At 43.0% G+C, this 22455-nt stretch overlaps 1 protein-coding gene across 1 annotated transcript in view; it reads right to left on the bottom strand.

Moving 5' to 3' along the window:
- The window catches only part of SLC39A8 (solute carrier family 39 member 8), a 234795-nt gene that overhangs the window by 114103 nt on the left and 98237 nt on the right, over positions 1 to 22455 (bottom strand). The window contains exon 4 of the mRNA XM_086961583.1: positions 256 to 425. Within this exon, the coding sequence (XP_086817709.1) occupies positions 256 to 425 (170 nt within the window). The remainder of the gene's footprint in view (positions 1 to 255; positions 426 to 22455) is intronic.

Here is a 22455-nt window from a genome sequence, read left to right as displayed (position 1 = left end):
TGTGGTGGTCAGAGGACCGCCAGACTTGTAACTTGGCCCTTTGTGTTTTGCATAACTTGGTTTGCAAATGATGAGTAGATTTAACCACAATTTCAGTAATGAACAGTGATTTAAATGGAAAAGCTGTGGACCTTCAGAACATGCTTCTGTACATACGAGGGGAGCATTCTCAACCTCCAGACAGCATATTATCCGATAATATAAGGATTATAATCAAAATAATCATAATTATTTGAAAAAAAATAAGTTCCCTACCTCTGGTATAAGCTGGAAAATTGCATTTGACAATAGAGTCCCAATGGCCAGTCCAACGAAATAGGTCAACACTTTGGGGAAATATGGCTTCTTTAGCACAGGAGTGATGAACAGCCCGAAGAGTGAGGGCAGACTGATGAGAGTCACGGAGAGGAACCCGAACCCCCAAACTGTGCACAAAGAGAAAACCACAGGTCAGCCAGAAGTATATATTTTTTTTTACTAGAATCTGTAAAAAGCAATAAGAGACAGAATAGGTCGCTGAAGAATCATTAAAACATATGATGACATGTAAAAAAATAAAATACGTATCCAGATTTATGTTCTTATTATAAAGATTTTTATCCTATATATTTGTATGGTACATAACACGCTGTAAACTGCATGCAATTGTTGATGCACAAACAAAAATCTGCAATTATTGTGTAACTAAGGTGGTGCTTTGCGATTATCACACATGTATAACATTTACAAAAAATACATTTTAAATCTGCAACAATGATTTTCAAGTCTCATCTTTCCACGCAAAACACAGAGCAGTGGTGTTTCGTTTATCAAGTAAAAATGGATATTTGTAAATTGTGAGCTCAAAGCTCCGCAGGGAGGTGCCTGTTGATTTCCTTACTAATAAGGAAGCCGCCACGTTTTTAATTAATATGCACAAAGTAGCCTCTTGAGAATCTCTGCATTTTTTAAGCATGTATAGCAGTAACACCATTTCCTAACTTGTGCAGGTAGACACATAACCAGTTTGTCTACCACCACACACCGGTGTGACAAATAATTAGGCACACGATCCTTTGGGTTCATGCTAGGCCCAAATGTAATATATGCTCTGCAAAATGCACACGATAATATCGAGTGGGAATCATGCACCTGATGTAATATGCGGAAAGTTACGTTTCTCAAATCTTGGCACGGTTGAGGCGTGAATAAGGTATATTTGGGAACAATGTGCTGATTCCTTCATGTGACTCAAAAAGCATTTACTATTTATGAGCGACAATCTGGCTCTAACTTCTAAATAATGCATTTATTTCATGTAATTAAAAATCGAGATAAATGCATTAACAGTCTTGCCCTGATATTTATTTTGCCATGAACGAAGGTTGAATATAATACATGCCCTATAAACAACAAAGTGTACAAAACTGATAGTCATGTTTGGTTTATCTTTGCTTTCTTGAAAATAGACGATTGCACTCAGCGTTGCCTTCTAACTGAATTTGAGGCCCATTTAAACTCCACGATCTTCAGTAATCTTTAACAAAGGTATAAATGTTTTCGTTGAATCTGCTAATCGTGATCAGGATATGTGGATTTCCTACATCTGAATTTCACTTCTAAAGTTCAGTTGGATTAATTTGTGTTTCTACATAGGCCATATCAACTATATTATGAATCGAGTGTCGCATGGTACAATAAAATAATGTTGTTGGTTAATAGATAACACCACCAGAAACTCCCTTGAATGTAAAAATGAGAATGAAATATGTACAAAAGATAATGATGTTGCAGTATTTTTTAATATGTTTTAAAAGATTGAGAAGCTGATTATAACAAGAATATGTCCTGAACTATGTTGACAATCCCCCCCTTTTGTTGATTGTAAAGGCGACATTGAATGAAATATCATGAATGATGAAAAATCAAAATGTAATTTAGTTTGTTATAAAAATCATGTAGAGAGCTTTGGGTTTTATTTGGATAACATATGTAAATCCCTTGAATGGAACTAAAACAGTTTTTTGATTATCGTTTTTACTGTTTTTTAGGGTATTCATGATTTGATTTGTTTGTCCTGAGGATGGTCTCCATAACGCAAGTCTAGAGACCGAAACGTCGACTGCGCTTGTTCCACCGCTTTTAATGATATAATTTGTAAATAGGTGGATAAGCTACAAAAATTGCTCCAAATAGGCTGTTTTATTAATATTTTTCCTATTGTAGCTTTTGCAACAAATGGTATACCCATGTATATTTTATTCTTGTTTTGTGAATAATTAAAAACAAACAGAACTTTTCCATACACCCTGCTATTGCTCTCTCTTCTTTATTACCTTTTGGTATTAGTTCTATTTGTTTAAACAACTTTGTCTGACACAAATTGTGCATCAGTGGTGTCAAATGCATAGGACCACAAAATAAGATAAAAGTTTGAAATTTTACAGTTTAACAAAAACCCTTGACGGTACAATTACCTTTCCATATCTATCGCCCAAGCCCTCAAGGGTATATTGGGTCGCTCATTCTTTGTTGCCATCCTAATATGGCTGGCGGTGTCTGATAGACACCGCCAGCCATGTTAGAGCTTTTCCACCGCGGTCGGAAGGCGACCGCGGCGGAATAGCGGCGGACTGAAAAAAGATGCCCCAGCCATCCTAATCTGGCGGGGGGTCTTTTTTCAGTCCACAGTGGATAATCCGCATCCTCCGGGCCGGCAGTGGCTTCCACCGGCCCGGAGGATTCCGATTATCCGCTATCATAATCGGCCCCTTAGTTAGAGTGCTGTGCACTCCATTGAATTTGATGTGAATTTACAAAATCACCAGGGGTAGAAAAGATAAGCTACAGCCTTTTTGGTGCCCATTTATTATTATTATTATTTAATTCTTGTACAGCGCATGGCTACCCAGAGGGTTTACCAGCGCTAAGTGGTGGCCAGGACACCTCAGGAAGAGAGCTCAAAATAACCAGGTCTTCATCTCCTTCTGAGAGGTGAGCAGAGAGGTTCAGCATCGCAGGGATTCCAGAAGCGGGTTCCATAGCTTTGGTCCTAAAAGAGGGAAGGAGTGACTGCCCAGCCCGGTGCGCCTGACTCTAGAAACTTTAACCCGTTTACCGCGGCGGCAATTCCGCCATGGTGCGGGCGTTCTATTGCGTGGGTGGGGCCGCTTCGGCCAACAGACATGCACAGAACTCCTGAGGTAGTGCTCGCGATGGCCTTTGGCCGACGGGCGCATTTAAGGGATTAAACAGAGATGAATTGCTGGAATGTGGAGTAGGGGCCGTGGTAGGGAGAGGCAAAATTTTGCAAGTACTCAGGTCTGGAGTGGGAGTATTTCTCGTGCATATAGCAGAGTGCCTTGAAAGTGATACGCTTCTCTACGGTGAGACAGTGGAGGTCATGAAGAAGGCCGGATGCAGGAGAGTGTTTAGGAAGCCGGAACAGGAGCCTGGCAGCAGAGTTCTGAACCACTTGGAGGCGCCTGATCACGGACTTGTCTGCTCCTAGATATAAGAGGCTACCATAATCTAACCTGGACAGAATCAGAGCATCGATGACGGTTCTTTGAGAAGCAAAGGGAAGTATCCACAGGATCTTTCTAAACCACCTCATTGTAAAACACGAAGAAGACACACGGGTATGACTTGACACCACGCTCCTGACCTTGAAACAGAGGGGGGGGGGGGGGGTGTATAAATGAGGGAAGAGGTATTAATGATTAAAGCAGGTATTGCCAGTGCGCCCCTGGTGAAGGTAAACCTGCTCATCAGTAGGTTGCTCATTCCAGAAGAAAGGAGGTGGTGCACAAAGCATCCCTAAATCTGCTCCTGATATGCACAGGGAAACATCAAATGTCTAGTCTGAAAGATGAGAGTTCACAGGGTCACCCGTTCAAAGGTTACCAGTGCGACCAGATAGGCTGCAGTAATAACTCCCATAAGGCGAGGAGAGGCAGTAGGCCTACCGTGCCTCAAGTTATAAGAAAAGGTCCTTAGGGAAGATATTATTTTGCCACAAGAGTCGCTGGGCCTCTCCTGTCTCGAAGGACCCTTTTATGAACCCACTGGCAATCGGTCTCCTTCCAGTGACGCATCAACGGCACCAGGGGCCCTAGTGTAAGAAAATGCTATCCCAACCACACCGAATGCTATTTAGGTAGAAAAATACAGCAATAATTAGTGTTGAGTGGTCCTCTGAGGTCTCTGGTGTCACTGCAGCTGCTGAGCCATTGATAACTCCGTGCTTAATTTGAGCCTTTTGTATCTGGTGCTCGGCTCTGGTAATTAATTGTCAACACCAGTGCTTGTTACAGTTTTCCCCAAGTTGGCGCTGTCTGGACAATTTAGATGTGACCATAACAAAAGGCAATTATTAATTTAATATATCAATTAAAAATTACTATTACCTGCCGCTCAAGCCATTTTTACAGATTTGGGGGCCTGAAATAGTCAAAATTGCCACACTTGTAGGAGTGTAAGGGTCCCTAGTTGTGTTGTTACTATCATTGGCAGCAGAGCAGGGGCAATGAGTGGTGCAAACTGCTGTGGCCTCTGACGAGAGCCCTGGCACTTATGTTTTTTTAAGAATTAAGCACTGTGATAACTACGCCGAGTAGAGTATACCTACTCTGGTTCTCTAGTAAATGCAGTTACACCACATTTTCCCAGTCTTGGGTCAGGTGTCATCAAATGCCACTTTAGGGAAAGGTTTGTCCAGGCATGTACAAAAGATTGGCGTAAATCTACAAATGCATATTTAGTATAGAAAATACTGCTGTCTGACTGCTTACTGATACATTTATCAGCGTTTGTGAAGTAGCATTCTTATGAAAATACCATTGTTTGCCTTAACCTGGCTAAGACTCCTAAGATATCTAATCAAGTGAACCTCTTCATTAAAAAGATGGCAGGGGAGGCCAACCAGACGTCCTAGAGAGACAGCCAGATCACGGGGGAGGTAGAACAGAGCTGCACTTGGGGGAGGGCGAGATTATAGTTTATGAAATTAAACCCCAGCACCCGCAGAACAAAGGAGCACACACTGTACGGAAAGAGATGGAACAAGGAGATACACCATCAAAGAGCAACAAATATTAAGCTGCATTACATAAACTGTGCTAAATACAACAATAAAGTAACAGTCGCACGTTTGTGTGTTAATTTTACAACAAATGTAGCAGGAGATACAGGGAATTTATCATTCTGAACATCACTTCCCCGAAGAAGCAATGACAAAGCGAATAAGTTGAGCTTTTGCGTTGTGTGGGTACACATAAGGAAAGGCACCAATGTACATAGAGGCAACATACATACAAACAACAATGCACACACAGAGCACACATGAAGGGTCCCATGCACACAACACGCTCAAATTCACCACTGTGGGACCCAAATTTGCATAAGTGGTAAAGATATATCCCAATAGGCAGTTCGTGTAATAATGACCCCCACAGGCAGCGAAGGTCCAGTCTCATATATATGATAAAGTAGCCCCTACAGGATTTTAAAAGGATGCTGCAAGTCACTGAGGAGTTCAGGGATGACCATATAGAGGAACAAGGACAAAGACAGAGTTCCCTTATGAGGTCATGGAATTCCAAAGGGACTTGCAGGATTCTTGTAATGTATTTCCAGTGGTATGTTTTCCTTATAATACATGGTCACTCCATCATCTTTTAACAAACCATTTTTAAATTCTTGGAGTATTGCTCTTTCATATGAAAGGGACTGCGTGTTTGCAAACATGAAGAATAAAAGTAGAATCTCTAGTGCAAAATGAAACAGATCAAAAAAGCAGTTGGAGATTTGTTTCTAAAGATAATAGAATCAGTTTAATGCAAGTCAGATTTAAAAAAGAAAAGAAAAGCACTGTAGCTCAGAATTTGTAGAAAGATGCAGAGAGATTCTATATTTTCTAAAATTACCTAAGGCAATTTTTTTCACCATTAATATGTCATTACAGTTTCGCAGCTATGTCATGTTTTTTTTATTACAGGTGACTAGGTGCATCACAAGACGCCTGTTTAAGGAAATTAGAGACGAGTTTTAATTCAGGGATTAAAGGGAACCCATGTGTTATAAGGAATTAAAGTTAGTAATGCTGCCACCAACGCCATCAGTCACCACAGGCAAGGTTCCATGATTCAGTTAGAAAAAAACGACCTCCTATGTGGAGAAGTGTGGCTCAATGGTTAGAGTGGCAGACCCTGATGCAGAGGTCTAGCCCGGGACCAGGGTTCAATTCCCCGCCTCGGCAGGTCTTGGGCTCAAAATTCCACGGACCTGATAATTCTCGCCTCAGTGCCTATTCCAATCATGGGTCCCACTCTGCAACTCTGGGCAATAGCTTGCTTAATCTCCACAATGGCCCCCACAACGCTAAGGATGCCTGGCCTTCACCCTGGGGGTGCCCAGGAGTGGATGCCTCACAGGGAAAGCCAGGACGGGTTCCACAGTGGTATTCGTACAAGCGCCTTGAGACCCTTGCGGGTGAGTAGTGCGCTATACAAGTATCAATTTACATTTATCAGGCACTGCACATAGGGTCCAATATATAGAACAGTGTTCTCCATCTGACAGTAAAAGGTATGGAAGTGTTGTCTTCGTTGAGCATCTCAGGCAAGGCTAGATATGGCTCAATGACTGCTACAGGCATGTATGCCCACCAGACATACATCCTGGTCAGAGACCTTTAACTGTTAAGGACTTATCACTATAAAAAAGTCAACGACCAAAAGTACGTTTTCAAAGCAACTTGGTTAAAGCACCTCCTTCTGACACTAAACATTAACTACCTGTCCTCTTTATTGAATAAACGCCGGATAATGTTCTTTCTTCTTGCAAAAATTTTCCACCGTTCTGGTATTTACAGGTATCGTCAGATTACTTTCATAAGGTGCTGCAGAGTTTGGAATACTTTGCCACTGAACACTAGTATTTTTTCTGTGCATTCTTGTGCTTGTAGTCCTACCTTTTTCATGGAAAATTTAAACTAGAAGTACCAGATAGAGCTGGTTTTCTGTCACGCCAGAAAGAAACACAAAACAAACAAACCAAGCATCTATCTGTGGCCACAATACTCATTCTTCCACCTCTTATCTTCTGATTGCACTTATAACCAACCCTCCCTTCCTTCACACTCGGTCATCAATGCCCCTGCCCCCAACATCAGGGCGGGCTTGATCAATGCCAGATCTGCGGTGAGGCATGCCGCTGATATTTTCGATTTACTAGGGGAAGGCCAGTTGGACGTATTGTTCCTCACGGAGACATGGATGACTAATACTTCCGCTCCCAGTGTGGAACTTGCTGTCCCCAGGGGTTTCAAGATAGCTAGGGTTGATCGCCCTTTAGGTAGAGGGGGGGGGATAGCTGTCGTTTTCAGGGAGTGGTGGAGCTTCACCTCTGAGCCTCCGATTGCGGATGCCAGGGCAGAGGTTCTTCATTTCTCTATAAAAACTTCCCCTCATTTTACCTTGGGCGGATCTTTGATCTATAGGCCACCGGGTCAGCCTAACCATTTTCTGGATTCCCTAGAAGAATACATAGTGCCCCGTGCCCTAAGCTTTCCCAAGTTTCTGCTGGTCGGCGACTTAAACATACATATGGATGTTCCGGACGCCACGGAAGCCCGAAGACTTGGTGAAATCCTCGAGCTTGCTCAGCTGAATCAATGGGTTACTGGTGCAACGCATGCGGGTGGTCATCTACTTGACCTGGTCTGCTCTAATTTTCCTATTCAGTCGGTTATTGTGGAAAAGACTACATGGTCGGACCATGATTTGGTCAGATTCATGTGGGAATTGCCCGAACCCAGTCTTCCACCTCCTATCAGTCACCCCCAAAAGATTAATGTACTCGAGTTCAGACAGGCTTTGTCCAGCACCCGCCCAAAACTTAACTCATGTTTAGACGTAGCAGTATGTGAGTTTAATGAGTGGGCTCGGGAGGCGACTATCGCCTCTACTAAGCAAAGTACGGTGTGCAGAGCGAGGCGCTCTCCTTCCCAACCTTGGTTCTCCCCGGAACTGAGAGAACGGAAACTGGGGTGTAAAAAATTGGAACGAGCTTGGAGATGTGGATATAGCTCTGAGGCTAAATCCGCTCTGCGACTCGCCCAGAAAGATTATTACACAGCCATCAAGGTAGCTAAGGGGAATTTCTATGCAGGGCGCATTGCTAAGGCTGATAACAACAGCAGAGAGATTTTCTCTATTGTTAAAAGTTTTATGTCCCCTGTGGCTGATGCTGTTCCTCTCCCGTCCTCTGCGCAATGGTGTGAGGAACTTTCCTCTTTTTTCATTACGAAAATAACAAGGATTCAGCAGGACCTTTTAGCGGCCCTCCCAGCCGACTACCTAGCTGCTGATTTGGACCCTTCACTATGTCCAAATCCAGGGCAGCATTTCACGAACTTTGTGCAAATTGAGGAGTGTACCGTTCTCCCTCTCCTTCAGTCCCTGAAGTCTGGCTCCCCAGCCAATCCGTGCCCGGCCCGGGTGCTGTCGGAGGTGGCGGAAACAGTCTGCGCTGAGATCACGCAGATAGTTAACCTCTCCTTGGCCACTGGAAAGGTGCCAGCAGCTTGGAAACAGGCCAAGCTGCTGCCGCTTCTGAAGAAACCTGGATTGGACGTGTCGGTTCCTGGGAACTATCGCCCTATCTCCCTTCTTCCGGCACTTACAAAAATTGGTGAGAAGGTAGTCCTTCAACAACTGGAGAACTTTGTTGCGTCTCCAATGCTCTCCATCCCGCTCAATCAGGCTTTAGGGCGGCGTATAGTACAGAGACGGCGCTGGTGGAGATGACCGAGTCAATTCGGGAATGTCTGGACGGAGGTGGCAGAGCGGTCCTAATTGTATTGGACCTCTCTGCCGCGTTCGATACCGTCCCCTATGAGCTCCTTCTCCGCCGGTTGTCGGCTATTGGTGCTGGGGGGGTTGTCCTAGATTGGCTATCCTCCTTTCTGTCCGATAGGACTCAGCAGGTCTGGATGCCTCCGCACGCCTCGGAACCTAAACCACTGCTTACAGGGGTGCCGCAGGGGTCTACTCTTAGCCCCCTGCTGTTTAATGTCTATATAACCCCCCTGGTTTTTCTGGCAGAACAGTTTGGGGCCAAGATAATAGGGTATGCAGATGATACCCAACTGTTGTTTACCTGGCCGGATGATAACCTGGATACATCGGTTGTTCATCTGTGCTTGTCCGCTGTATTTCGCTGGTTAACACAGGCCCAGTTGAAATGCAACGAAGAAAAATCTGAAGTACTTTTCTATGGCTCCTTCCCCACCTCGTTTAAGAACTCACTGTGGCCTCCAAACATTCCTTGCCCAAAAGAGATGGGGAGACCAGCAAAAAACCTCGGCATCTGGTTCACAGAGGATCTCAAATTTGAGGTCCACATTAAAAAACTTACAGGCACCTGTTTCGCTACCCTAAAAATGCTCCGCAAATTCTTCCCTCTGCTCCCTAGGGATGCGAAGGAGACGGTTGCTAGAGCACTTATACTGGCTAGGCTGGATTATGCGAATGCATTGTTCAGTGGCATCCCGGCCTATTTGGTAAAACGCCTTCAAATCATCCAGAATGCGGCAGTCCGACTCTTGTTTAACATCCCGAGATGGAAGAGCGTTCGCTCTGAGATGCGCACGCTCCACTGGCTTCCGGTTGCCCAACGCATTCTATTTAAATCACTGGTGCTTGCGTTTCGTGCTTCCCATGATCAAGGCCCCCTGTATCTGAGGAAGAGATTTACCAGCTATGTTCCTGCACGGCCCCTCAGATCCTCCTCCCTGCACAAATTGTATCTTCCACGCTTCAAACGAGCAAGACTTGGTGGCCAATCGATATCAGTGATCGGGGCCCGGGCCTGGAATGCTCTCCCCCTCCAGCTACGATCTATGTCCTCGGTGGCTGCTTTTAAAAAGCATTTGAAAACTCATCTGTTCAAGAGTGTAAGTTAAGTTTTTCTTGTATGTCTGAATGTCTACATCTCCTTTACCCGCGCCAGGATACTCTCTAGTAACGGAGCGCGCTATAAAATAATTTATACATACATACATATACATACATAACATGCACTGGATTTAGACAACTTTGATCAGCCAATGCTGCACACGTGTTATCAGCAGCAAGGAGTGAACTAGGATTAAAGCATGACGAAACAGCAGGGTTACCAGCCTGATCTCCAGCTACAGTGTCATCAGCAGGCAAAAAGACCTAGGAAGAAATACTCTAAGACGCAGATATTTTTCATACAAAGTACTGACGGATTCAGGCCCCGTCTGAAATGTATATGTTAGCAGTATCATGAGAGGTGATAACATTGCCTTACTGAACAATACATGAATTAAATTGGAAAAACATATATTAATATGATGGTCAGCAAGCCACCCACTAAACCAGGGTTCTCCAAAGTCGGTCCTGAGGGTCGGATCCATGCCAGATTTTTAAGATAACTACATTTATCTGGGTAAATGCTAAAAATCTGGCCTGGATCCGCCCCTCCATGGCAGACTTTGGAGAACCCTGCTGACCAAACCAATAAGTCGGGAGGATACAAGGATTGGAGAAGCCAGCTAAGCACTGAGATACTTGCCTTTCTTGGTAGCTCCACGGGTGAAGAACCTTGCATATTGGACGTGGTGGCCGCTCCTAGGTACACCCTTGTGGGAAGAGTGGTGGGCCCCTGCTGGGCCGAGAAATGCACCAGAGGGGGAAGGGCACCGATGAAATCCCCGGAAGGAGCGCCTATCTGGAATACTTGGACTTCCAGCAGCGGGAAAGCCTGACCAGGAGTTATGAAGAGATGCTGCCTGGATGAGCAGACATCAGGTCTCCTTGCAGTGTGACAGTCAACTGCGAGGGGAATTTCACCAAGGTTCCACCATGAGCCCCTATTTCATTTGTTAAGTGTGACAACTCTTGGTACATTCTAGTAAATACCGCTGCAATGGGAAATGAGGCCTAGAGACAACAAACAGAGGAATGCCAGAGATAGGGAAAACATTCTTTAGCCCCAGACCATCAAGATCTAGGAGCAACTGCAAGAGGGCCTGGGACCCCAAGGAATACACTTGTTTAAGGAGAGGCAGTGAGAGCCATACAAAGGAGCATGACAGGATCTGACTCACATGCTGTACAGTTGTAGCATTGCACCCCTAAAAATGCGGAACAAAAAATCATAATATATACGTTATTATGTAACACTATGAGAAAGCCTAATAGCTTCCGCATATAACTGGATTATTCTAGTTTGGAAATTGTGTGTCCACGCCTGCATGATCATTATTAGTAAGAGAGGGAAGTGTTAAAACCCATTGTAGGAGGAAAAGGAAGGGGAAAAATCGCCGGTTTCCAAAACGTAAACTGAGAAAACTGCGGTTCCAAAGTGTAGTACAATCAGATCATTCTAATATCGCTCCTAACGATGAAAATAACACATCAACAGTGGCTAAACAGAGGATGAATTCGAGTGCAATTGAGGAGCAAGATGATGTCCCCCAGCCGATTAGTCTGATTAATAGGTCGAGTACTTCCCAGAATGAAAATGGGTTGGGTGAGGCCTGGAAAATAAGGGATTTCAAGCTGGAGAGTAGCATAGGAGTGACGGAGAATATTATTAAAACCTTCGTACCAGCCCCGAGGATAGAACTAAGTAGGACCGCATGTGAATCAGTAGGTCCACCCCTTATTTGCATGAAGCCTGAAGTAAGTAATGGTGGGGGAGTTAGTCGAAATATGACTATATCAGTTAATAACATCAAAGGGGGTAACTCCACCGATTTTTCGAGGAGATCTTATGACAGGGATGTATTAAGGCTTCCAGAGTTAGGCACTGGGCATGGGAATAATGCCTTATTTTTTATCCCTCTTTTTGATGCTGAGCCTATGACTTTGAATAGAAGGGCGCTTCTTGGAATTCTATCGGAAATAAATGATCTAAAGTTAATTTCTTCTAAAGATATAGAACTGGTCCTCTTAGATTGGAGGCACAAACCTCAGGTCACCAAAGCAATTTTTACTTCAGGGGTGGTGTCTTCCATCGTGTTAGCAAATGTGGATGGCTTTAGGAAAAGAGGAATAGATGTTATTGTTTGCCCCACTACCCAGGGTGCTTCGTTGAAGCATCTCAAAACTTCTTATGCTAGGCAAGAGGGAGAAGTAAATGATCATGAGGGTGTGAATATGACCACTAAATCTGAGGGTTTGGAAATTACAGTTGGGAGGGGAATAGGTACTAGAAAAATAAAGGTAGTAGCACCCGAGGGTCATGAGGTCCTTGGCATTGATAGTGGAGATGAGGTGTCAAAATGGAGCTGGATCGCAGGCACCTTGAATGGGGCTAAGTCTTCTACTACCATCCCCATAGAGCGGAGGTAGCCTACTAGGAACAATCGTGTCCTGGAATTTGGCGGGGCTAGGAAAAGGAAATATTAAGCTTACTTCCCTAGCACACCTAGACCCCAAGATAATCTGCCTCCAAGAGACGTGGGCAACTGAAGAGTTCCAGTTAAAGAACTACTACGTGTATTGTAGTGCAGCTAAAAAATCTACAAAGGGGCATGCAAGTGGAGGATTAGCCATTCTGTTAAGCTGCGAGTTAGTATGGGACCCTGAGATATTCATTCATCCATCAAATTGTTGTATCTGTGCAAAGTTAAAAGTAGAACAAGGCAACTTGGAATCAGCATCGTTTCTGTATGTGGTAAATGTATATATTCCTCCAGGGAAGGCGTCCACCCCATTGGTCGATTCAATTTGCACTTTTGTGCAAAAGTTATGTAGCAATGATGAAAGAGTTCGTATCCTGATGGTAGGAGATTTTAATGCCAAAATCAATAATAGCTCAATCGCATCCTTTTCCAATCTGGACCAGGAGGAGGTTTGGTTTATCCCAGAGGCAGTATTCCCTCCCAATTTAAGATCTGATAAACGTGGCCTTTTACTGTTGCAAAATTTAAGAAATCTTGACCTTATAGTATTAAATGGCAGATTCCCAGAGGACTCTCCTGCAGCCTTCACCTTTCACGGGTCACATGGAAATTCACTTCTCGATTATATGGCAGTGTCATTTCAACTGTTTGGGGTATGCTCCCAGTTTAAGGTTCTCCCTACTAATTTGAGTGACCACAATATATTGGCTGTTAATATTTCTTTAAACTTCGAGAAACCCGAACTATGGAACCAGAGGAAAGAGATAGTAACATACTCTCGAAGTAATGGTCGCACTTTTTGGTCACACAAGAACCTTCCGAATCTACATTGGGTATTTAAGAACATTGCGTTCAGTTTCATCTGGGAGAACCCGATTGTGAGGTATGGAAGAATCATGACTGCTGTTAGAAAGCTGGGAAGAAAGATGAAAGGTGAGAGTGCCGCCCCTAGAGTAACTCCTCCTAATGAAATTAAAACTCTTAATAATAAGATAAATGGGTTGATTAGATCGCAATTTATAGACCCATGGCCATCAAGACAAAAAGAGATATACAGATTAAAACAGGCCCGGAAAAGGAAAATAGCTGCAGTTCGCAGGGCCTCTGAAGACGAAAAATGGGTTAACCTTCGGGAAGTGGCAGCCTCGGGGGACACTAGAAAGTACTGGGCACTGATTGCCAAATACTGTGACAGTAGAGTAAAATCCCAGCCCATGTTGATCTCTGAATCTGAATGGTCTACTTATATATCCCTATTGTACGCCCCCAATCCTACAGATGTTGGGGTTGAGGGGTTTAATGGGATTGCATCATCCGTAGAAGAGGTAGAAGCACCTGTAATGAGCGAACTTGAGGGATACATTAAGGAGGCGAGATACTCCGGGGCAATGGGGCCGGATGATGTCCCTGTAGCGATAATAAAAAAAGACCGCGGCGATTGGGCAAAGGTGTTACATCCCCTGTTCGTCCATTGTTATAAGCTCGGGGATATCCCTTATTCTTGGAAGGGCAGTATAATAGTACCTCTATATAAAAAAGGCCCTAAAAACTCACCTGCAAGCTATAGGCAAATCTCCCTTTTGGACGCAACGGGAAAACTGTTTGCAAAAAGCATCCTTGTCCACTTGCAAGAGTGGGTATTCGGTAGTAACTTGATTCCCCTTGAACAGTCTGGTTTTCGGAAGGATAGTGGCACCCTAGACAACATCTCTGTCTTGCAAACCTTAATTGATAAATATCCTGCGGGGCGGAGGATACCACTGTATAAAGAATGGGGATCCCAGGGAATTTGTTAAGAGTAATAATTGCTCTCCACTCCTCTACGTGGACTCAAGTTCTGTTGGGGGGGACTCAAGGCCTATCAAAGAAAATCATTACCCACAATGGGCTGAAGCAGGGGTGCCTCTTGGCCCCTTTACTCTTCTCAATCTACATAAATGACCTCCCTAGCCGGGTAGGGGAGAGTAAAGGGGACCCTCCACAAGTAGGTGATCTAAAATTAAGTTGTTTACTGTATGCTGACGATGCAATCATCATGGACCTAACTCCAATTGGGTTGCAAAGACGTTTGACGGAGCTGGTTAGGTACACTAAAGAATATTTTTTTAAAATAAACACTTCTAAGAGTAAGGTGATGATTTTTAGTCAGAAAGGCTGTAAGGTTAGACCAAATCTGAAATGGTATTTGGGAGATGAAAATATGGAAATAGTGACATTTTATCCTTATTTAGGAAAAATTTTTACTAATAGGTGCTCTGCTATCAGACATTTAGATCACTGCAAAAGTAAAGCTATTTCACAAGCTTCGGCAATTAACCGCTTGTATAAGCAATGCGGGAAAAGACACTTCTCACATACTATTGCAGTGTACAAAATAAAGATTCCGCCGACCTTGAATTATGCTAGTGAAACAATTGACGAATGTGAGTGGGCTAAGTTCGACAAAGTGGAAGGCAAAATCTGGCGGCAAATATGTAACCTGAGTCACGCCGCATTAATTGCGGCTCTTAGGCTCGAATTTGGCCTCCTCTCAACATATGTTTTGTCATTGGCAGGGTCTTTAAGGTGGTGTAATGCTTTGATAAATGGTCAAGAAAATCTATTAAGGCTAGCTCTGCACAAGGAAATTTTTGATAACTTATTGTGTAAAAGTGTAATTTTTAGAAACTATTTAAAAGCTTTAAGTACCTTTGGTTTGGACATAACAGGGGCAGCAGGTTTAAACAAATTAGAATTAAAGCACTTAATTAAAAAAAACATATATGTGATCTCACGAGAACGAGATCTGGAAATATGCAGAGGGAATGGAAAACTGGATTGCTTAGCGGAGAGTTCAATTGTAAAAAATCCTCAGCCATATGTTCTTTGGAACTTGAAACATGGTGTACGCAGAGTGATTTTACTCCTAAGAATGAATTTGTTGCCGCTGAGGATAGTAACAGGAGCTTGGGAGGGTATCCCCAAAAATGAAAGAATTTGTGATTTATGCAATGGAGGTATCCAAGATTTTAATCATGTTTTGATTGTGTGCCCAGCACTTAGTTCAATGCGACGCAAATTTCTAAGGCCTGATTTTTTACATTATAATATTTCAACAGCAGATCAGGCACGCAACTTTCTTCTGCATCCCCCGTCAGAACAGATATGTTTTAAGATTTTCTGTTTTTTTAAAGAATTTTTAAATGTATATTAGAAAGTCTAGAAGTAGGGGGAACAGTGGTTCATGTAGTACCTTGTATAACTTCCCTTGTCTTAGCACTTTTCAAGCACTTTAAGAATTTTAATACTTGCAACATCGGATAAGTATCATTGTTTAGTAGTGTGTTTTAACAATTTTGTTTGCTACTTAAATTTTTCTGTTCTTTGTTCCGAGTTAATTCGGCTAAATTGTTGCTTGATAATCATCCTGAGTTCTGTCCTGGATTAGGGTGTCGATGCACTAGCACTTTATCTTGACATATTTGCACTTTTAGTATCATCTTGCATAAATCATCTGCTGTTAACACTGTTCTCTGTCCTCGACATAAGAAATATTTTAATTGCTTTTGTTAACTACTGCCTGTATATTGGATAATAATTGCACAAATGTATATGATTTTAGTAATCTTGGGCTAAGCTAAAGGGTTGATTCAGGTATTAGGCCTGGATTAGGATTATGGTTTCTTTACGTCTGTATATTGTAGATGGCATGTGCACTTTATACGGCACTTTATAAAAATCCTGCCGCTGCTTTCATTTAATATTTATCTCCCATAGATAAGATTTTAGGGGTGTAACTCTTCGTGCTTTTTAATACTGTTTTTCATGAATCATGTTTTATAGTAATGTTATGTGGAATTCCTTGGAATTCCAAATCATAATAAAATGAATTGAATTGTCCACGCCTGCATGATCAACATAGCACCATCCTTCTGGGGGCAAGTAATCCCAGCACTGGGATCCCATTTGAAAACAAAGGTGGGCAGGGCTGCCATCTCACCCTAGGACCCCACCTTTCCTTCTGGTTTTGCAACTATCCCTCTAAAGAAACTGGAGCTGTTCAAACTCTTCCCCACCTTCTAAATACCCTTCTGTGCAAACTTCCGCCTTAACATTACAACACAACCATATATTCCTTGTGCTATGAAAAGAAAATCAGACGCTTCCGCGTTCTACACAGAAGCCTGGTTAAATATATTCCGCGTCTGCAGATTTACGGGTGTGACGCTACAGAAATATTCAGGCACGTGGCCAGCCTGCAAGACATTATAAGACAGGTGAAAGAAAACAACACATAATGCCTGCTGTAGAGATAATGCGTCTGCGGCCCTGAGCAATAACTGTAGAGCAATACGGGACAGTTATAACTTTCCTTGGCTTCTACAAGCCAGGGTGATTTCAGCAGTGCCAAGACAAGCAGCAGCATTTCGACCTGACCTCGCTGTTCTTAGAATAATATAATTTATTGGGGCACTTAACCCGAGTAGGCAGTGCCACTGTGCACGTCTGACAGCTCAGGGAACATGTTTATTTTCCGCCTTACATCGGGTTTTGCCTCTTCACTGAGTTGTGAAGCTTTCTCCCCATGGTCTGCTGTGGTGCACTTCACTTCAGTGACAAGAGGGAGCCGCCATTGAAATCAGAGGGTATTATAAGGCATGATTAAGTGAGCATATTTCCGAATTACTGACCTTAACGTAGTTCATGAAGTTTCCTGCTATCCCTTCTCTTGAGCGTATCTAGAAGAGTATTTTGCCTGTGTGCAGTGTGCTCATGTGTGACATTTCCGTCTCATGTGTGACACCTCGAGTGACACTTTATCATAAACTAACGTGACTAGTCTCAAAGGTAATTTGAACTTGTGAGTCATTTATATGTGTAATTTACTCTTACACTTTTGGGTAATTTAACTACTTTTTGCTATTCCCAAAAATGGAGAGTAAAGTTGCTAACTGACTTACAGATCTCTGCCCCCTAAAAAAGGAGGAGAAGCCAAATTTATGAGTGTAAGTTACGACTGCCAAAAAAGAAACAGTAGTAAGCCTAGCACTACACAGCCAGCCATCAAACTGCATCACCTTTCCATTGAAAATAATTAATATAAGAGCTTAAAAAAACCCATAAGCAATACTGTTACATTAAAGCAAACTAGTTAAAATAAGTAAGAATATAAATACATATAATTTAATGTTAAAATAAATCTGCAACGCTGGGCCAGAGTACCCCTCAATCCCGTAGGGCACATTGTACTTTTCAAAATAGCATGTCCCCCATTATTTATATGTCGAAGGACATTTTCCTTACCCTATCCCCCGTAGGGGGTTCCACTCCTTGACCTTCAAACTTCCAAACTTTGTATGGGCTGGTGGATGTCATAGGGTGTCCTTTCATTAAGGATACAAGTCACCCTTCGATGGTGGCCTTGGGCGGTCCACGGTTACCCTCGTCGTTACCGTCCTGCATGCGGGTGGCTCTTCTCAGCTGCAGGGCGACCGTACGTCTCTTCTGTTGGTGGGACCATCGTCTGACTGGTATGACTCCTCTGTGGTGGGGTACATGGCTCCAGCATATTTATGCCCTAGAGGGTTTTGTTCAGTGGGACCAAATTGGCATCTCATATTTACAGGATGTGTATAAAGGATACAACTTAAATGTCCGGCAAGAGCTAAATGATCTGTACACATTAGCCAACTCACAGTTCTTCCGCTCTCTTCAACTGCGGCACGCCATGTGATCAAACATTCCACCAAACACTCCGCTTCCAGATCTTCCTAGTGCATCTGGGGTAAGGAGACATCTCTTTAATCTATTGATCTCTGGTCATTCATGCCTCTGACGGCTTCAGGTTGCTCAGACCGAAATGGGTGAATTGGGTGGGAGACCTCGATGAGGATGACTGGAGGGAGGCTTGCCTCACACCTTGCGAACTGAGAATCTCTTCTCGGATGCGCATGATACAAATAAGTTATCTTCATGCTACTTACCTCTCTCCTCGCTGCCTGGAACGAATATCACCCAGTGACCAGGCTGCTTGCATGGGATGTGCGCTCGCTGCCGCAGATTTTTTCCACATGGTCTGGGACTGTTTGCCGCAGCATTCCTCTGGGACGGGGTGGGTCAGGAACTTTTGATGGTTCTTGGGCGCAAACCTGCATTGGCCCTGCGCAATGCTCTGTTGGGGCTGGTGGGGAGTTGGGGGCCCTTGGGCCAAGGGAACTTACCTTGGCGGAGCCTGCCTAGCGGCCAAAAGAGATGTGGCCCACGCATGGAAGCAGCCAACGCCCCCCTTGATCTCGTGTTGGTGCAGAGGGTAGATTGGTGTGGGCAACAAGAAAAGCTTGTTTGTGCTGCTTGTGGTTACCCCACAAGCATGAAAGGGTGTGTGGGAAATGGTGTTATTCCATACACAGCCCCTGTTATCTGCGCTGATAAATGTACTTGCTGTAACGTCACAATAAAATCATAATACAGTTAGTCTAATAACAAACCGTATATTTTTTTACTTATAAAATATTTTAATAAACTTTTTTGCATTAATAAATTATAACAATAATTTTGATTAAAATATAGTTAAATTAGGCTTAATTAATTCTATAAGGTGAGTTTTATTTAGTTTAATATAGTTTTAATTCAAAATCGAGGTAATAGTGCTATAGCATTGTTATATTCCTGAACATTTAAAATAAATATATACAATTTTTAACATTAATATATAACATTAACATATTTTTACAAATTTATAAAGGTTAATAAACATTTCCCCTACACTTGTGGATGAATGTTCTTGCATTTTTTGGGTCAAACCAGAGGCTGTACTGAATCACTTGGAGGAGGAGTGTGGCTCAATGGTTAAAGCGGCAGACCCTGATGCAGAGTTCTGGCCCGGGACCAGGATTCAATTCCCGCCTCGGCGGGTCTTGGGCTCAATTTCCTCGGACCTGACAATTCTCGCCTCTGTGCCTATTCTAATCATGGGCCCCACGCTGCAACTCTGGGCAATAGCTTGCTTAACCTCCACACCGGCCCCAACAGTGCTAGGATGCCTGGCTTCACCCTGGGGGTGCCCAGGAGTGGACACTTCACAGGGAAAGCCAGGAAGGGTTCCACAGCAGTATGAGTAATAGCGCCAGGAAACCGCTTGGTGACAGTGCGCTCTACAAATACCTTGACATTTACATTTGACATTTACATTTACCTTTTCGGATGCTAAGAGGTCCATTGCACTACGGAAGTGTATGTGTGTAAGATGATTGGTGGTATTGAGTGCTATTGGTTGAGGTAATAGCCAATTATTGCCATATCTGGGTTGTGTTAGTGGTATGGAAGGATTTAAATTGTAATTGGCTTTATTGCATAACAGTGCATGGTGTGTCCTGGTGAAGAGTGCTGTTGTGAGCACATTGATGCCCGCTGATATTGCATATCTGGGCTGTGTAAGATGAGTGTGTGAACTTCTGTTCTTAGAGTAATGGTAGATGTTATGTGAGTGGCGTCTGATTAGAAGTGTTATCTGTGCTGTTTACGTATGAACTGTCCAATGTCCCATGTGTCAATTGCAACCAATCAATGGCCTCCCGATGGCAAAGATGATATTGAGTTGGGGACACACAAGTCAAGGACAGGCCAACATGGTGTGTGAGTGATTGCTTGGAGTTCCTTAAAGCAAATCCGCTGTTTTCAATCACCATCGACTTCTGTCACTCACAGGGAGAAAGATAAGAGATTAGGCAGGTTGAAAGATAAGCTAGTCATCAAAACATTTTCAAATACATTTTTAAATGTTTACTGATACACAACTAATGTGCATATCTTGTTGATCGACGGGATTTCTCTGATTAATCTATACAGAGACTAAACGAAGCACAATATTATCAGTGCTTTAAGGGCTGTCGGGGACCAAGGTTCAAACTGGGCGATGCGTCACTGCAGTTAACAATCATTAAAGTATGTTGCATGGCACAGCCGCCGTGCAGGCTTCATTGCAGTTCGTCCTTGGTCTAAAGAACTAACTTCCTGCCTCCCTGTTGACACTGAAAACTAGAGTGGCAGTTGTACTGATTTTTAGTGATGTGAGCCCCTCCATTAATATTCAATCACTTTTACCATGAATGCTATGCAACTGTGGCATCTGAATGGGATCTGATTGCAACTCAAGACTGACAAAGGATAAAAACACATGCAAGCCTCCTTTGTGGTAAACATTCAAGGAAAACACAAGTACAATTGTAGTTTTACTGCTAGGATACTTCTTAGCCACCAGTAAAATCAGGTATCCTCAAAGGTGTTCACTAACAGTAATTAACATCACATGATACTGAATGGTGTCTTGAGGAGAGACCAGAGGTCACAAATAATAAATAATGCCCCATGACCTCAACAAGGTGCTATAGATCTATGGATCAATCTCTAATGATCCCAGAACTGACTGGTGTTAATGAAGTACTGTACTAAGGGCTATATGTTCCAAGTTAGTGATGAAAAGCTGGTGACAAGAGTGGAACAGAAAAACCTTGTAATACCGCATTCTCATATAACCATTCTCCAAAAAAAGGCTATATAGCAAAAAGTGAATATGGAAACCTACAGCACTGCCATGACATTAAATCCACTGATTCTAGAGACTTATTTAATCAGTTTCATCCAGTCTTCTTTGGTGTTAAGGCCTTTACTCATCGTGTCTAAGATAGACATGAACCATGGTTCCCTATGTTTGCGTTTTAATTCCAGGTCACCTCCTCTTTTTCTTCCTTTTATTTTTTCAATAATGAACCATCTAAAATCAATAAAGCTGTGACCTGTTGCTTTGAAATGATCAACTTTGGGGGCATTTTCTTTTTTGCTCTTAAGGGCTGACTTGTGTTCAGATAGGCGCACTCTCAATCCGCAATCTGTCTCGCCCACACAGCCAAAGCCACAAGGAAATATTATCAGGTAGACAATATTGCTGCTTCTAGAGTTGTTGAGGTCTTTGGCTGTTAGAGTAACAAGCTTTCTGAATGACAAATATGTATGTCTTTTTGTTATGGCTCTCTCAATATAATGTTTTAACATTGTATGTGCAATATATTTTTTATTAAATATTTGAGAACACATGAATTTTATATAATTGTACAAAGGTTTTTAGTATATATTTTATTAAACAGACTTTATAGAATTGCCTTTTGGGCCCTTTTAAGACTGTCAGTGAGTTGTATACGATTGTGAAGACAGTGGAGTGTGATTTATCAGATTGCTGACTCCTCCAAGAGATCCTTCTCTTTTGATACATTGTTGTATAAGAAGCCCTGTTTCTTGGAGTAGTGGTGCCACTCTTCTGTTTTTGAGTCAATTTTGAGGTGTACTTTTCTAATTGGTTAGTAACTCTTTTCCACTTATTTCCTGCAACCTGTGTGATTATTGATAGTTAGCGGGCTATTCCGGCTGTTAAAGGCCCGCTGCAGCGTTAAAGGCCCGAGCCGAAGGCGAGGGACTTTATCAAAGCAGAGGGACTTTAAAAGCCGGTATAGCCCTGCTACGGCTAGAACATTCTGCCACTGGAGGGCAGAATGTTCTAACAAATAAAAGCCTTCAGGGAGCGCGAGGGGACTGGAATCCCCTCAGGTTCCTTGAAGCCTTTGTTCACAGCCAGAGCTGTGAACAAAGAAACATTGGAATGTTGGAGCTCCAGGCTTATACCAGCCTTTATAAGCCCGGAGCACTCCATTATTTTCAATGGAGCTCCCAACATTCCAATGTTCTAATAATTATCATACTTTCATATTATTTTTAAGGGCAGGGTGCATGCTGCAATCTATACTACTATTATAAAGAGAGAACTTGCACCTTTGAGCCAGGTAAACTCGAAAACTACACCACCAATCTAAACACCCAAGACATCTTAGAAAACCTCAGGGCAAGCAGAAGGACATAGGCTACATAAAAATAAAAATAAAACGTTGTTTAAAATATTTACAAATAAAAATAAAGTAGTCCCTTGCAAGTAGCGCCGGCCGCGACCTGCGTGGTGACATCAGGAGCGTGGGGAGGAGCGGCGTGCAGTGACGAACGGCGGTAACTCA

Source organism: Lissotriton vulgaris, chromosome 3_1, assembly GCF_964263255.1.
Source record: "Lissotriton vulgaris chromosome 3_1, aLisVul1.2, whole genome shotgun sequence".
In the NCBI taxonomy this organism is placed as follows: Eukaryota; Metazoa; Chordata; class Amphibia; order Caudata; family Salamandridae; genus Lissotriton; species Lissotriton vulgaris.
The sequence above is the reverse complement of the archived record's forward strand: the minus strand, read 5'-3'. Positions and strand labels throughout refer to the sequence as shown.